The sequence below is a fragment of the Drosophila virilis genome, chromosome 3, assembly GCF_030788295.1.
Source record: "Drosophila virilis strain 15010-1051.87 chromosome 3, Dvir_AGI_RSII-ME, whole genome shotgun sequence".
Classification (NCBI taxonomy): Eukaryota; Metazoa; Arthropoda; class Insecta; order Diptera; family Drosophilidae; genus Drosophila; species Drosophila virilis.
The window spans coordinates 8,804,336-8,822,540 of NC_091545.1; the positions used below are offsets into that span (position 1 = coordinate 8,804,336).

Genomic DNA, 18,205 nt, shown 5'->3' on the forward strand with positions numbered 1-18,205 from the left:
TACCAATTGAATTTTATATATTTTTTGAATTTGTTTTTTATTGTTTTTTTTTTTTCATTCTGTTTTTTGTTCGCGTTTGTCTCAGTTTGAAACATATATATTTTTCTGCGGGTTTTATCATAATTTGACTTTAAAGTTTATTTAGGATTTATTCGGCTTTTACATATATCAATTATTTTGTTTCAATAATAAACATTTGGAATGCATTATATAATTTAAATTTAACAATATACATAAATTTGATTTGCGATTTAGTGGCATTGTTTTGCAGTTATTTATTAACTTTATCATTTAAAATTGGAGAGACTTATGCACAGTCAACATCAGTTTTAAATACACATACATTTTTTAAATAGTTATACAGAATAAAAAAGTTACATTTAAATGGTCTTTATCAGATGTGAGTTAGGCAAAACTTTTCTGTCACACATTTGTTATAGACGAATATTGCATAAAAATAACAATTATAAAAAAACTTTATATAAGATATATATTTTCCATTTTGTTGTATACTTAGTTGATTCTCTCGACCTGTGTCTATCTGTCTGTCTGTGTCCAGGCAATGCATATTTAATTTGTTGTAGTTTCATATAGGTTCTCTCTACTTTATACAATTTTTTTTTCGGCAAAATGCGAAACACAATACAATCATTTTTAGACCCTTCAATTTATTATTACGGGCTTATATAGTCTGCTCCAATTATGTGGACCTTGGGTCTGCCACTGGAGCGAATGTGTGTGTGGGTGTGTGTATGTGCTGTGTGTGCTTTCGCCTAGCTAAAAATACATACGAAACAGCACTAAACTAGCAAAAATGATTATAATACAAAAGCAAACGAACAAATAAGTACACGAGTGAGTGGCGGTGGTGTTCCTAGTAATTGCAATGCGGTTGCCCTGTTGCGGTTGCTGCAGTTGTTGTTGCTGTTGCGGTTGCTGTTGCTGCTGCTGTTGTCCTTGCTGTGATGTAGTTTGTCGCCGTTGTTGCTCCTCCTCATATAACTGCTGGACTGTTTGCCACAGCTCGGCACTATCAACCACATTGCCAACGCCGTCGCACACAGGACCGGTGTTATTAATCAACACCGGCAAATCCTTGGCTGCCCTCAATGGCCTTGATAAGCTTATCCTTCAGCTGCAGATAACCCTCATAGGGTGGCAGGTCCAATCGATTGAAGCTATAAGCACATGATATGCTTTTAAATAAAACGCAAGCATTCATCGAAATTAGAGTCTTACCAGGTATGTGCACGGGGAAAATTGTTGGGTGTACCCCACTTTTCAATGGTAAACATTTGCGGACCATTCGATCCGTACAGCTCCTTGAAACCATTCATGGGCACACGTGATGTTCCCGTCACGAACTGCAGCAGACGGGAGCGCATCTCGTTGGAAAAGGATAAAACGGCGCGCCAGAACCATTGGATAATTATGTGATTCATGTGGTAGTCGCCCTTGTATAGCGTATTTTCGCGCCAGTCCTTAACATCAATATTCTGTATGCCGCACATCAGCAGCTCCAGTTCGTGCTCGTCAAAGATTTTGATTAGATTAAGCGGTATGATGGAGCCAAAGCCATCCAAGAACGCAGTCATTTGATCCTTGACGCGCGCCACAAAGCGCCACTCGATGACAAGTCTATAAAATATAAGAATTTTTATATAGATGCACATGAAATGGGCTTTATATTTGCCACTCACTTAATGTATTCATCTTTGTTTTCGTTGGTCACGTCAATATTGGCACCGCCCGGCTTGAGTTCATGTTGACTCTTTTGACCAAACACATCCTCATCCAGGCAGAATGTCAGCTCCAGAATGCGCGGGTCGTTCTCCTTGATCCACATCAACGAATTATAGTATTCAGTATCCACAGATTCCATGTCCTTTAAATCGATTGGCTTCTGCAGCATCATCTTGTAGAAGGGACGTATGAAGAAGGCATCCAACAATTTGCCATGATAGACTGCCATGCCAGCTATGCGACCAATAAACCTAGAAGCAAGTTGAGTACACAAATTATTATAAAGAAATGTGTCAATCTAAATTGCAACTCACTTGAAATAACTTAAATGCTCCTCGTTGCACAGACCGCTGCCGTTATTGATTTGCAATGTGTAGTTATCCATGGCGGAGTACTCGAAGAGTCCGTAATATGGATTAAACATTTCTTTGGATAGTAAATAGAACCATTCTCTGGCAAGGCCACCATAATCTGTATACAGAAAGTAGACTCTTAATTATTTATATATTTTATAGTTGTTGAAGTAGCTCACCTAAGCCCGTCTCTCCTTCAAACTCTACCCATAATTTAGTCTTTAGTAAATCGGTTTTCGTCACCGAACTAATAATTCTATACGAGTCCTCCAATATCGATGTACGGCGAATACGTATTTCAAATTTATTTGGTACATTTGTCTGCAACAAGAACAGAAATTAGTTTGTTTTTAAGTCGGGGCTTGGATAATGCTTACAGGCTTTCTAATATGACTCTTGAAATACTCGTATTTCTGTTTGTAATCTCGCGAATAGGGCACCGCTTGGCCGGCGATATTTGGATTTGACAAGCGCGGGTCCTCCCACTGCGTGGTGCGCGTATCTAGATTAAGATGAGGATTACAAATTAAGTAATTTATATTAAATGTGTGCCAAGTCAGCGCTTACTGTGATCTATGTAGAAGACGCGACCATCCGTATGCACGCGCTCCTCCCAGCCCTCGGGCAAGGGGCCCAGATCGTCCTCGACGCGTCGCGTTTGATTTGGCATCGGACTGGCGCGTCCATTTCGCGGATCAATCCAGGTGGTGCGGCGTGCTTCATGATCTATGAAGAAGGTACGTCCATTGGGTGCCACCTGCATGGACCAGCGCGGTGGCAACGCTTCCTCCTCACTGGCTGCGGTCTGCAAAAGAAAACACAAGTCAATTAACTTTGCATATATATTTCTATGCGGGGATTGTTTCCGAAATCAAGTGGTTTATATATATTGTTGGCAACTAAGAGGACATGCATTATCATAAGATATAGGTACATGGCAAATATATTGAATATGGAATGGAACTTTACTTGATCCGTGGGCACAGCCGCGTTGTCTTCCTCGGAATTGCGTCGTGTGGACGGAGCTGAGATCTCTGAGGGATTGTGGCTGTCTGTGTGATCGGTGTCTTCACTCTAATTCGATATGGATGCAATATGTTTTGTTTATAGTCGTTTTTTTGTTTTATTGCACGTGGAAGAAACAGAAAAGAAACGATTCCAAAAATTATAATCAATTTGGGCAAGCTCAACCAAAACAAAAACAAAAATCAAATAAAGAACGAAGCAGTACACGAACATAGATTGCAGAGCCAATTAAAGAGACCATATAAAAGACATAAATACATATTTCTTCAAGAGACTACAACCAGAACACACAAATTATAAACACAGATGGGCAAAGTGTGGTAGTTTTTTTAAAAGATGGATTCAATGAAATGATGTACAAAGTATGTCATACAGAACCTGGCAGCATTTACAACCTAAATGCAAACATGCATAGGACTATAATAAGCAGATAAGTTAGATAAAGTGCTAACTATATACATAACACCTGGATCTAAATACCTGTACGTTTTCTACACGTGCTCTTGAGTTTGTTGTCGAAATTTTGAATGTCAAATGTTATAGTTTTGCTTTCAGTTTTAATAGAAGTGTATTTTCCCATAGCTTACCCTAGCCGCGACACGCGACCATTTTAAGCCCATCCAAAATTTGTCCGCAGTTGAAAGATTTCTGACACAATTTTTACTTGTTTTTTTGTTATAAACATGGAAAATTTTGAGCTAAAGCGAATGCAATATTTTGATATTGTGCTTTACTATCATTTTGAAGTTGATTCGTGCCCTCTTTGGGTTGGGACAGTTTAATATAAGGACGAAGATGGTTTTGGCATCAAATATCCTTGACAGCAAAGGCAACAACAACAACGCGAGAAGAGTACAATTTTTTGTTTCTGAGACACAAATTTGAAGAGGACGAAACACAAACTAAAAATGATAGTTAATACTTATGACTGTGTGTGTGTGTGTGTGTGATTGTGTACTATGTAGCGCAGTGTATGCTAACCAATTGTCTATTCTGTAGCTGAAGTTGGCGTCGTCTCTGCTGCCTGATGTCCAATTGCTGGCGGCCCAGGCTGCTGTCGTTGGCGCGGCGCGTCAATAGATTCGTTATGGCCGTGTTGACCATGTGGCCAGGTGTCTGGCGCACCGGTCTCAAATCGTTTTGCAGGCTGGTCGACGAGATTTCTGGCTCCCTACCAGTGTCGCGATGTTGCAGTGAATTGTAAACAAAACTGAATTTGTAAAGAGTTCAAATGATACGAGTTAAAGCGACGGCCACAACATGGGTGGGGGAAGGAAAAGGGGCGGGTAGGGAGGTATAACCGTAGGCACACGCCATGGAACAGGTTGTGGACAACACAAACAGAGGGCGGCACCCCAGAATAACCGACTTCTTAGGGGGGATATATCGAATGCTAACACAGAGTTAAGGATATTAACCTGGCATGGTCCACCACTTGGTCGGGTTCTATTTCGGCCTGCTCAACTATTGTATCACAATTGTTGCTGTTGTTGTTGCTGCTGTTAGCTGATGCTTGCGACTGTCTGCGTGAGATTTGTGTTGGTGTCGTGGCTGTGGGCGTTGTATTGTTATTGTCCTCTATGCTCAAGAGACTGCGCGTATCCTAAGTGTAAACGTATATATATATATAGGCATGACAAGCATGTGCGTATATAGATAGAGAGTGTATATTAGATGCATGTCAGGAATGGTTGAAAGTTATGCTGAACTATGGGCTATTCTCAAAGTTTATTCTAATTAATTCAATTATGATCTACTGTTCCTGTGGATTGTAACCCTAGATAATGTCAGACACTATTATTGTCGTTAAGGCCATATGTTAAAGCCTCTCGATATTTGAGGGATTTTATTTGTTGCTAGTTATAGCCTTGCCTAAGATAGCTTGAAAACATATCTTGAATACAAAAACTTTATTTCCATGGCAGCTGCATGATATTATGGTCGTATCTGACAGACTTTCGATATGTGTATTGCCTATAGCAAAGATACAAAACTACGTCTATATAATCTTTAAATTTAAAGCCCTAGACAGTAGGACTTGGGCATAGCCCAATCAGCTGCTTTATGCTGATCTGGAATATATACGCGAAAGTTTTCTTTAAACTTTTTATCAACAAACAGAGCTTAAGTAGCTTTAAATATAAACATCAACTAGCAGACTACATAAATAGTTGGTTAAGTAAATAAATAATGATTCAGGCAACACATTAGCTAGAAAATCAATAGAAGGTTTCGATTCTAGCGACACATATCCCAAATATACATATAGACGCTAAGAGACTGTTGGGCATTACAAACAATCGCCTCAGGTACAGATTGTGGTCGAGTATATCACAAGTTTGCGCATTGTCGGACAGTGTTAGCTGACGATCTGTTTCGCTGGCTGCGGCTGATTCATCATCTTCCTCCTGCTCAGCCTCTTCCGAGTGCTCATCGTGCAGCTCGCCGCAGTGCAGACAATTACTCTGGTTATTTGCCGTTTCAGCCAAAAACTCCTCATCCTCATCCTCCTCCTCCTCCTGATCGCTGTCAGCGCTATTCTCGACCCTTGCATTGGCTCGCTGTTTGTTGTTTATTGTTGTTGTTTTGAGTGTATGACAAAGGCTCACAACGTTTAATTTACAGGTGATGTGTCAGGTGAATTGTGTATGTGTGTGTGAGTGTGTTGTGGGTGTGTTTGTTAGAAAGTTTATAAAGATCATGCATAACAATTGAGTCAATTGTTAACCACACATGCAGCACAATATAGTTGTAAATTGGTAGTAATAAATAGTATTTGTTGTTATTTTGCATTGTTTGTTAATTAAATCAAATAAACAAAGGTCTTTTTTTGGTTGCATTCGAGTAGGACTTGCTTGCACTTACCGGCCCGCGTCCCGACTCCGTTTCATCCACACTTATGTGAAAACGTCTTTGGAAATCGGAGGCCAGTTGATCAACGTTTTGGCTATTGTTGCTAGTCAAGCTGCAAAGATAATTAGAAATCAGTTGTTGATTTCGTAGAACTCTTAACTAATTGTGAAAGTCCAGTCCAAATGTTAAACTACATTCCCAAAAGGAATGTAAATAATTATGAAACAATTTCGGGTGGAACTTTCCAAAACCCCCTCCAAACGTGCCCCTCTTAGCACATAAGTCAAGTGCAGTCTACGTTTCAGCTTTCTAAATGCGTTCAGCTCGTGCTGTGCATTGATCATCAATCAATCAGTCAGTCAGTCAGGAGAGTTGTCTTTAGATAGGTTACACTCACATGGTTGGCCTCTCCCATTGCGTCGTGCGCGCCGCATGATTCACATAGTATGTGCGTCCATTTGCGTCCTGTCGCTCCTCCCAGCCGGCGGGCAATGCATCCGTGCCGCCGCTAGGAAATGGATGCTAATCGGGCAACAACAAAGAGACAGGTTGGTGAATAATTCATTTAATAGTAGCTAGAGAGCTGGCTGTGAATGGTTGGTGTAGTTTATTTACCGGCTGTGCTGATTGCTCGCCGGCATTTGTAGCCTCAACATGCTCCCATTCGGCGTCGCTGTTGTTGCTCGAGGGTTCGCTCGGTTCGCGTGTTTCGCGTATGAAGGCATGATATATCTCCAGGGTGCCCTTGATGCGTGATTTGGCGCTATATTTGCATAGATATATAGAGACATAAATAAACATATAGTTAAATAGAGCACTGAATGAGAATGTTAATGCACATTAAGCTGCCGAAGGCCAGCAAATAGACAATACAGACAGTTACACTCTACACACACTCACACATATTTACAAATAATAATTATAATAATAATAATATTCCAAAACCATAAACAAATATACACAAAGCGCTGTCTAAACATCAACTAAAAAGCGAATGGAAATAATTGATAGACGAGTTTCTAGTGCGGTATTCGAGATATCTGAAGAAGCAATACGAAATGCAACATCTAATTACAAATAAATCTCTAGATAGCTTAGTTTAGGTTATTTTTGATAAATATTCTTTGGTTTTTGGTCTGTTGCCAGCTAAGGTTTACAATTTAGTTTGGTTTGTCTTTTACTTTGATAGGTTACTAGTTATATATTTATTATGCTGTTGTCTAAATGAACTGAAATTAAATAAAGGAAATCAAACTGCAACTCAAATAAACATACCCTACTGACCTGCGCGGACGCAGCGTATAACTCTGTGATCCAATCGTGCGGCCCTCCTGCTCCGTGGGCAGATTCACCAGCGTCAGCTCGACCATGCCCAGGAAATCGTCGCGTGTCAAGCGATTCTCGTCGAATACTTGAAACACCAGCTTGTGCTCAGACGGTTTGACCTAGACGTAGAACAAATATAAATTTAAATTCTGCTGCATTTAAACGCGTTTGGATTCTGTGCTTACCCTGAATATGAACTCCTCATTCCAGGATGGATTTAGTGTCTGTTGGGATTTTCGAGGAAATGTTAATTAACAAGTGCGCGTGCTCTAGTCGAAAATCTCCGACTAGCAAATTCCTGGAACCCAGCAACGAGCTGCCGTTGCAAACATTGAAACTTTTTTCCAAAAGGGTTTGGGACTTTACATTTTGGGCAGAATGTGGGGCAGGTCTTCAATGAAATACTCGTTATATGTCGCTTAATTAATCTTTAATCTATGATTAGAAAAGGATGCCTCAACATCGATATTTATCGATATTTTACCTAAAAAACCTTGCTTTAAAATCGTTACTGATCGATTTAACGAAAATAAGACCCGGTGTTTTTTATATGAGAATACATATTTTAAGCTTCGAGTCTTCAACATGTCTAATTGCCAGGATCAAAAGGAAACAAGGGTTTTATCAATCGATATTTATCGATTAATGTAAATCGGGCTAGTCATATGAGAATATACCTATTTTCAAGCCTCCGACTTTTTTAGTTTTAAGATTTTATCAATCTAATCGTTTTGAAATGCAATTTCTAATCGATTAGAGCCAGCATTTGCCGGTTCAAACCCCGTTCGTATTTTATATACTACACAAGCACTTATATGTCAAGTATTGTATAACTGTGTTGTATAATCTTCGAGCTATGCTTGGAACACCCCTTTATTAAAATCGATATTAATCGATTTGATCGAAATGGGCCTATATTTTTTATACAGTTGCACACTTTAAAGTTCAAGTGCCCAACTTTTTAGTTGCCGGGAATGAGAGGGAAAAGCGTTTTTATCAATCTAACCGGTTCGAACCGGAATTTCAATTTGATTAGAACCAGCATTTGCCAGTTCAGTTTAGTTTTCCCAGCAAAACCCCCGCGTTAGAGCGTGACATGAACTTTTCTCAAGCATTACTCATTCCCAGCATTTTCAAAAATATTTACACCGGACTTTGGCAAAGGAAATTACGAGCAATAATAGAGGTGCAACAATGGACGGCCGATAAGATAAAGCAACCAATCGCTGAGCCCTCAGCTAGTTTCGCGGCATTTGTAATTACCTTCTTTTTGGTTTTAGTTAAAACCGAGTCAATATTAATATCACCGTTGATTGTATTCAAATCGATTCTGACATACGGATCACTGGAAAATAGCAGAGATTGAGACGTGTTTAATTACAGGTAGCAAATGGGGTGGAGTCTAGACAGAACTTACCTGGCGCCAAAAATGTCCTTTTTGGCCAAGGACTTGCCGCTGAGCACAACAATGCGCAGGTGACACGAGTCGCCAGTGTCGTTCTGTAACGAAAACAGAAAAAAAATATATATAATGAAAAATGTGCAAAAAAAATTAAGACAACAATTTAAGACAGCGCCAGCCAAGACAGCCGAGCGTGCAACAAATGAGCCACTTCTGCTTGCCACATGCAACCGATATCAAAGCGACAACAAAAACTCACAAAATGCCAGACACCTACTGATATATACATTTATTCATGTATGCAAATATATATATATATATACATGTAGATGTGTATGGGCTCTATATATAAAGCACAAGCATATGCTTGTGTTTAAGCTCGAATGCTGCCGGCCATAAGCTGCGTATACTTAATGCCAGTGATTACGCATACGCCGCGTTGCTGCCGCGCCTAATTTATGCACTTCACTGCTGACATCTGAAACACAAGATGTTGTGTACGTGTGCGTGTGTATGTTATTCTTCTTGTCCTTGACCCAAGCACAAACCCGCCAAGGGAGTCTCTCACTCGCATGCCAATTATGTGCAGTACACTTGGCCATATAATTAGAGTTAAATACACATTTTATAGTTGTCACAAAAGTACATAATAACACGACTTTAAAGTTAAGTTTTAGTGTTAATTAATTTCTCTTTAATGAGTTTTCAACCAGTACCCAAGGCCTAAAGCAAAGGAATACTCTTGGATATGGTACTCTTGTTCGAGTCGGAAGTGCCCGACTAGGGGATGCCCTAAAGCTTCTTATCCCAACATGAAATGCAACTCATGCTGTTCGGGTGTTAGCTTTAAAAGAATGAAAGATACTTTATCTGTATAAAGAAGTTTATATACCAAATTCGATGACTCTTACCTATAAAACCAAAGAGGTTAGCTCAAAATCGATAACGCTTGTCTCTAGCTCTGATAGCTTCTGAGATACGACCGGTCGTACAGGCAGAGAGACATGGCTAGATCCACACGGCTATTGATTCTGACCAAGAATATATTTTATAGGGTCGCAAGAGGCTTCTTTTTGTTATATACATTTGCGCAAAGTCATTTTCTATGTGTCCAGGGTATAAAAACAAAAATAATCAAACTTATTTTCCAGTTTTTTGATACGTCTACACACAACTTTGAATGTCAACTTTAATCCCTGTGAACTTTATGCAGATGGCAGAGAAAACAAACAAGTTGTTTGAAGAATAAAGTTTTCGTTGACGCAATCTAAAACAGCTTGTGGTGAAATTACAAGTAAATGCAAGTACATACAAAAGGCAAATACAAATATAAGTAACTATAAATATATGTTAGAACAGCTCGAGACATAGTTGAGGGTATTTCCCAATCCGGTTTTTGCGTTTAGAGCTCTCCAATTATTGTTTCAGAATATTTGAATTATTTCTATAATATTTTATTTATATCTATAGCATGTAAAGTAGTGTCAACGTTGCGGTGGCTGGCGCACATTTTCCGCTTTCATAGTCGAATGCATTTTGCAGAAAACTATGACACGTTTTCCATGAACTTGTTATATTGATTTTTAGCGGGGTTTTCCATCTTGGAATGGCTGCGGTTTCTGTCCGCTGTCTGCCAACTGCCAACTGCCAACTGCATTGGTATTTCGAATAGCTGCAGCAAAGGCATATTACTTTTAAGTACAGGTTATTCTGGGCCTGGTCTGCAGTCTGTAAGCGTGTCAATGACGAGTACGCGCAACAGAATTGTGGCCAGCATGGACACTGAAATATACATCAGCCCACCCCAAAGCCGAGCCTCGATTAAAGCAGCCAAGCGGTCAATCAATCAGCCAATCAATCAACAACAGCTACAGCCCGCCCGCTGGCTTAAGAGCAAAACCCAAAGCCCAAACCCTTCTTTGGCGCCGTGACACTAAGCCCCAAGTTTAATTGATTTTCAGCCATTAAATCTCTGGTGGTGATGCATTGCCCCACTGTGCAGCAGACAGCTGTCTGGCCAACAAGCTAATCACATTTAACAGCCTTATAGCAATATATATATATATATATATATATATATATATATATATATATATATATATATATATATATATATATTCAGATCTTGAGTAACAAGCCATAAAACTTGCATATCTATACATCTAGAGAAAGAACATGTACATTATTTTTGTTCCATTGTTGCACAAGGAACATGTACATTATGTTTCAGGATTGGATTTTTAAATGAGCCCAGTTAAAAGTGATCGATTGTTCGGTTTACGCTGTGAACCAACTCGCTGCAGCTTGTAAGTTCAGTTTATCACAATCATCAGCCCAGTTTGAGCTGCAAATCTATTTTATATATATTACTGTCTACTGAAAGTATTGCAAGCCTTAAATATTTTCATATGCCAAAGACGCGCTAAATTTAATCCACATCCAAAATTGGCAACTGCGAAATATGTTTCGATATAGATTGGAGCTTTGGCCATTTATGTTTTGCAGCTGAGTCGGATTCAAAAGTTATTTTTAACAATTTTTGAATATATATTTTGGCAATTAGCTTGGTTTAAAGTTCGGCTTTGGTTTCGAGTTCCAATTGATTCTGCTCAACCAGTTGCTGAGCGTGAAAGTTCTAAGAGGATTCGTATATATCAGCATTAAATAATAAATATTTATTACTCAGCGGATAATTAGCAAGCTTTTTATAAAAAAGGCAATACAGAAATCTTTATTCTTTTGTTCAGAATGCATATTATTTTAAGAAGAAATATATTTTTTATATGTCAGCACATAGAACGTAATGTGAAGTTTATCATAGAAGAGAAGTTAGATAACAAGATGGGTAGATGGGATAGATAAATGGATAGATAGATATCTAGAGTGATAGGTAGATAGATAGATAGACAGCTATATAGATGGATGGATAGATAAATGCATAGATATATGGATAGATAGATAGATAGATAGACAAGTATCTAGATAGGTAGACAGCAATATAGATAGATGAATAGATAGTTACTAGAAGAATATATTTCAGCTCCCTATTTATTCAAATCGTTTTACGTGGCATGCGCCTCACCCAAAGCGATTATCGTGTCTCGCTCAAAATGATTATCAAAGCGAAGTTTTTGGCTATCAAATCAGATTCCTCAACATGTGACAGGTGCAGAGCGCAGGGCCCACAACTTTGAATTTTTCGCTGAATAATTACAGACCAAAAAATATATGTGTGAATAATCAAATTCGTCTGATAAGGTTGTTAAATTTAAAGTCGAGCAGCCCGGACGGAAATGTGATTTTTATCTACATCCATTATATAATGCCAGAAGACTTTGTAACTGCCGTTGACAGTAAATACGCAGAAACAAGATGCATGGAAAAATATGATTACAGCCCATAAGCTTAGTCAAACACCATTAACTAAATTGATTAAATTGATTTCTCTACTCCGATTTTATTTTATTTTTTTTTTTGCACTCATCATATGTCAGTGAAAATTCATTACACAAATTGAGCTAATGCCGCATATGAATTCAGCAGAGTTTTTCCCCTTGATGGATTGCCCAGTGCCCAGATGGATTCAGATGAATTAATTTATAGCATAAACATGTATTTTGATTAAATACAAAAACCAGTTCCAGGTAACGAGTAATTAACAATTATAGATGGACAGAAAAACAAGCATCTGTAAATTGGAATTGGAGAACGGTTTGCGTACCATTATGCACGTTTTACAGAGTTGGGCAAATATTTATTTGAAATTATTGTTGTTGCTAGGGAGCGAAAAATGTATATAATGAGAATTTGAGTGAGTATTGAACACATTTGAACACATCAAAATACACAAAAATCTGTAGAGCTGGGCTGACCAACACATTAAGTATAACAGCGCTCGTCTATGCGATTCTCAACAATTCAGTTCACGAAATTTAATTGCATAAATATGCACAACTTTAACGGCGAGTACTTTGAGGCAACACTGATTGCAGTTTAAGCACAAGTAGGAGAACACATTGGAGAGAGAAAAGAGGAAAGAGAGAGGGAGAGGGAGAGAGACTGCGATCACACTTACTTCACTGTTATTGAAGCCATGAATTTGGCCATCTTCACCATTGCTTGTGGTTGTTGTTGACTCGGCCATATTTTGTTATATATTGTTTACGTTGTTTTTATAATCCACGGAGAGTGTTAATTATTGCACGCCTATTAACTAAAAAAGCAATAAACATTGAGGGTTATCAGCGATTGGTTTTAACTGCATTGAACGAGATTCACCGAAAAAAAAAAACAATTCAATTTTGGCGCAAAAACTTTTATTTCGATGCCTTTTCGGAGTCTTTTGCAATGCGCCTTTATTTATTTGCAGAACCGAACAGGTTTTCACCACAAAGATTGAGTATTTTCGTTATTTATATACAATATTATATCGTACGGTTACTCTTGGTTTTATTTATAATTGTTGCGGTTTTCGTTTAGTACACAAAATTGGGTCTGCATCAAAGTGAAACATGCTAAAATGTAAAAGTTTTTGGCACATGTAAGTGTGTGTGTGTGTGTGTGTGTGTGTGTGTGTGTGTGTGTGTGTGTGTGTGTGTGTGTGTGTGTGTGTGTGTGTGTGTGTGTGTGTGTGTGTGTATGTGTATGACTAATCAGAGCCCAAAAGCCCATACAATTCGCGGCAGGGAGAGCGGCTACGGGTGCGGCAGCGGGTGCGGCAGCGGGAGCGGGAGCGGGAGCCACAATAATGCGCGATGGCGAATCTTGTTTTCACATTGCGACGTTGATTCTTAGCTCACGACAACGGCAGCCAGCAAAAGGCTGGACTGACTGACTGACTGACTGACTGTTGCTTTTATGTACACATATGTATGTATCTACGTACGTACGGCTGTTTTATATAATTAACACATTTTCACAGAATTGTGTACAATAGTATTTCAAAACGCACGCGGCATTTTTATTTTCATATATTTTTTTTTATTATTATGTATGTACATAATTCAATTATTCATTTATTTATCTCTCATTAACAGCCGTAGCGCAAAGGCAACGATAGTATTAATAATAATAAACAACAAAAACAAGCAGAACAACACAACAACACACCAACACTATTGCAGAAACATGTTCTTTTCCACTTTCTTGTGATTGTATTTGTAGAAGCAGCAACAACAACAACAACAACAACACGACAGTTGCCGCTGCCTGTAACGGGAGCTCTCGCGTTCTAAGCTAAACTAAAAATAGTGCTCCAAAACAGTGTGGCCAAATGCTTAAAGCTAATAAATGCTAAGCGAGCGACGAGATGCGCTCCAAAAAGCTTTTGTGCCGCCGCTGTTAATGGTGTGACCAAAATGCGGCTAAATAAAATGGATACAATTTCAGAAAATGAGCAGCACACTTGCAATTGCAAGTACATAAATAAACAAAACAATTAAAAAAATAAGTTCAATTATAAACAAACGCATATGCAAACAGTGTGTACACATTGTGCAAAGTGTCGTTTGCAGTATTTTCACCACTCCAAGGGCAAAGCTGTATGTGCGCGCGAGCTTTTCAAAACAGGCAGCGCAGCTCACGAGTCGCTGGCAGCTGCTGCGCGAACAGGCGGCAAAGCAAACAAAACAAAAACAGATGATTTGAAGTAAATAGCTGCGTGTTGATGGTTAACTGTGTAGTGCGTGTGTGTGTGTGTGTGTGAGAAAGAGGGAAATGTGAATGAAGTACCGTATTTAAAACATTGCCCACGCAAAAACAACTCATAGCCAAATATGCGTCAACACATTATAATTAACATTTGTTTGCAACCGGCTTACGTCAAGCATTAGTTTTCTATATTTAAATAAGTAGATGCACGATAAGCAGCGCATTAATGGACTTGTACTAACCCACCGGCAACTATGTGTCTGTGACGTTTGACGGGCGTGTCTATGACTGTGACGCAATTATCTAGACTGCGCGACTACGAAACTCTGACTACAACAATTGCAAGCGCTTAGCTGAAGAATAAAATATAAAAAGCTCACGCTGAGCAGAAAAACGCGCTAACTGCAGCTTGTTAAGTTTTGGAGGGCGGTTAACACAAACTCACTAACGAAGATAAAAGCAGCTGCCCGACTATTTGACAGCATGTTAAATGAGTGTTAACAAATACAGTGAACGCTGCTGTGAGTTAACAACTACATTTCACATCTATTTTTCGGTCCACTTAACATATTTCCCTAAAATAGAAGAGCAGAACATTCGCTCATTTATTCTTTTCTATATTTTAACATAGTACTCTTATACATGTTTATGCTCTGCTGTCTGTTAGCAGAGTCTTCACTGTAGCTGAAAGTCGCTCAATTCATTTCATTGAGAGCTCAAATTACGCACATTCAAGTGCCATTCAAGACAGACAATTGCTGTTTATAAATTCAATTAGCAAATTAATTTGCAAACCTAACAAAAATAAGCACTAAGACTTCGGTTTTAAGTGGGTTTTTGTTGTTGTTTGTTTTCAAGGCGTCAATGTTTATTGTTATTGTTATAAGGCAGCATTTTCTAGTTGTTTGTTTATAGAGGAAAAGCGCAAAAGTGCGATTTTTCATTGGAGCTGGCATTACAGCAGCGTTCAGAACTTAGGAACGTGTCTTTTAAAGATCTCTGGAATTTGATAATTACACTCAACGCTTATCGTGCCCAAGACCTTATCTCGGGCCACAAAAGCACACATAAAAATGCTTAACTGCCTGCAAGTTGCTAAAGGTTGAGAATGTTGTGTTCTTTTGTGGTATCAAAAGCACTTTGATTTGCAATAGAAAACCAAAAAACTAATTTCGAAATTGTTATCTATATGTCTGTGAATATATGCGTACACGTGTTGTGTTTATATAAACCACAAGTTTATTCCACTTTTACGATAACTAAGTGTAAAATTTAGCAAAGGAAAACTTATTTTTAAATATTACCCTAGTACGTGATATTTTAAGTAAACCTTATAGCTGTTCATGCCATGTTTCAGCCAGTTTTATACCAGTTTTATTTATAACCTTAGTAGTGTGTGTGCATAGGTATGATGTACGTGTGTATGTATGAATGGATGTGTTTGCATGTATGTGTGTATATCTGCATTTGTAAAGCGTGATATATGCACGTTATCTTACACCAAACTCAGCTACGAAGGCATATAGTAACTATATAGATGTGTGTGTGTGATTGTTTATATATGTGTGTGTATATGTGGTCGTGTGTGTGTTAGTGTATGCATGCATGTATGTATGCATTTATGTACATATGTACGCATACATGTTTGATTTCTAATACAAAACGCAGACCAAGCTTATTTGTCGAATTTGAATTTCTACCAAGTGCTCTCCTCCTCGATTCTCAAGAATGCAAGTAGGCCTTGCTGAAATTCAACTAGGCAGGAAACGGCCTGTGGAGGAGCAGCTTGAGCCGGTGGAGCAGGAGGCGGGCGGGTAAGTGGAAATGTATGTAGATGTAGATGTATGTATGTATGTATGTATGTATGTATGTATGTATGTATGTATGTATGTATGTATGTATGTATGTATGTGTGTGTGTATGTATGTGTGTGTGTGTATGTATGTGTGTGTATGTATATGTGTGTGTGTGTGTATATGTATGTGTGTGTATGTATGTGTGTGTATGTGTGTGTGTGTGTATGTATGTGTGTGTGTATGTATGTGTGTGTGTATGTATGTATGTGTGTGTGTGTATGTATGTATGTATGTGTGTGTGTGTGTGTGTGTATGTATGTGTGGGTGTATGTGTGTGTGCGTATGCGTATGTATGTGTGTGTGTGTATGCATGTATGTAGGTATGTATGTGTGCTTGTGCATGCATCCGGACATGTATTCATACATGTAAGCATGCATGCATGTTTGCACACATGCACATATGCATACACGCTTGTGTATGTTCTTTTATATCGAATGCTGTTCAAGTTTAGAGCTAAGTGTTGTGCATTAACAAGTTGTTTAGCCAATCTAATAATAATTATCTCTACTCATTCTCTACTCTTATTTATTGTTTACTCTTCCTCTTTCCCACTCTCTTTCTTCACCTCATTTGAAACTCTTAAATGTATTTTAAAACATCAACAAGTAATTTCGCCTTTCCCCCCAGAACATTAATGCAAGTCACAGATGTTTTTAGGGTTGATTTCCATAGTCTGGAGAGATTAGATTGACTGTGAAAACACCGTAAAAATAAGTATGCATACATGTATTCTTGTGTGTGTCAGCACTAAACAAAGCAAAAAAAAAAAAAACGCTGATAAGCGGCAAAGTTCCCACTTGCAGCCCAAAACTGACCTCCCCCTGCAGCAGCTACTCACCACAGCTGCCAACGATCTGCGTGGCGCGTGTCCGTTATTGTAATCCAAGCGCTGCTGCTGCGCCTGCTGTTGTCCCGCCACAGAGGCGGCGCGTCGACGTGGCGGCGGGCGTGGCACATCGGCCGTTGACGAGGACGCAGTCACAACGCTGCTGCGTGCTGACATTGTGTAAGGCCTACGATCTGCAGCTGCAATAAAAAACGACAAAAAAAAAACAATGAAAGAGACAGCAACAAAACGAACGAGAGAGAGAGAGAGAGAGGGAGACAAAGAGACAACGGAAGTGCATCTTTAATGAAAAACACACAAAAGTGCTTAAACAATAACAATAGCAAGAGGTGCGAATAAATGGAAGCTGCTGCATAGCAAGGCCAAAGAGACAGTAGACAACAAAGGCGTACAACGAACGGTACTTGTAAGGTACACAAACATATACACACACACACGCGCAGGTGTCTATGTATGTGCGCATAGTATTCATATGACCAGCAAAGCATAAAGCCAAGTAATTATCCAAGCGCAAAGGGTTCAACGCCGTGTCGACCTGGCCGGCTTCCGTCATGGCAGCAAAGTTCTACACTTATTCTATTTTACTTAATCTTTAAAGTTAAAAACACAGATACGGACGCACACACACACACACACATATGGCCATACACACACTGATTGCCGCGCTTACTTGCACAGTAATTTCGCTTGATTTATGCTATATTTTTAACTAAATTGTTCTACTATAAATGTGAGCATGTATTTGTGCAATTTATGAATGCATATACATATAGGTAGGTGCATGTGTGTGCGTGTGCGCTGATACTTGAGGAAAACTCATCTCACGTACATCTTTTTGCACTGCCAACTACACGATACGCTTCGGTTTCGTTTTATTCGCGTGTCAACACTTAATCGCGGTTACATCTTCCGTTTCACATATAGATAAATTGATTGTTTATTTTTTTCCACACAAATATTACAACAATTTTTGAACTTTCACAGCTTAACACGCCCGACAAAATCCGACAACTAACTAATTCCGATATGTCTGTTGATAACTTTCCAATGCAACTTTGTGGCCAGAGTAGAGAAATACAGTTTACTAGAAGCAGTGTTGTTAAATGCCAATTGAAATGTAAAGTGTAATTTTATAGATCAACAAGTAGC

General features: G+C 38.8%; 1 protein-coding gene across 11 annotated transcripts; it reads right to left on the minus strand.

The window, feature by feature from the left end:
• Positions 1–473: 473 nt before the first annotated feature.
• Nedd4 (E3 ubiquitin-protein ligase Nedd4) lies at positions 474–18,073 on the minus strand. 11 transcript variants are annotated; one of them, XM_032434290.2, is made up of 20 exons: positions 17,886–18,073; positions 17,048–17,235; positions 12,779–12,916; positions 8,719–8,801; positions 8,565–8,646; positions 7,487–7,525; positions 7,251–7,420; positions 6,591–6,738; positions 6,373–6,497; positions 5,988–6,087; positions 4,541–4,725; positions 4,104–4,332; positions 3,066–3,170; positions 2,664–2,901; positions 2,474–2,598; positions 2,276–2,417; positions 2,058–2,214; positions 1,701–1,994; positions 1,240–1,638; positions 474–1,178 (listed from the first exon to the last, which is right to left on the minus strand). In XM_032434290.2, the coding sequence occupies exons 3-20, from the start codon at positions 12,845–12,847 to the stop codon at positions 1,076–1,078; spliced, it is 2,793 nt and encodes a 930-aa protein (XP_032290181.1). In that variant the 5' UTR covers positions 12,848–12,916; positions 17,048–17,235; positions 17,886–18,073; the 3' UTR covers positions 474–1,075. The 11 variants fall into 11 exon arrangements, with proteins under 11 accessions (XP_032290181.1, XP_015030850.1, XP_015030855.1 ...); XM_015175364.3 differs by lacking the exon at positions 12,779–12,916 and having other exon boundaries at positions 7,260–7,420; XM_015175369.3 differs by lacking the exon at positions 12,779–12,916 and having other exon boundaries at positions 4,104–4,293.
• Positions 18,074–18,205: the final 132 nt, after the last annotated feature.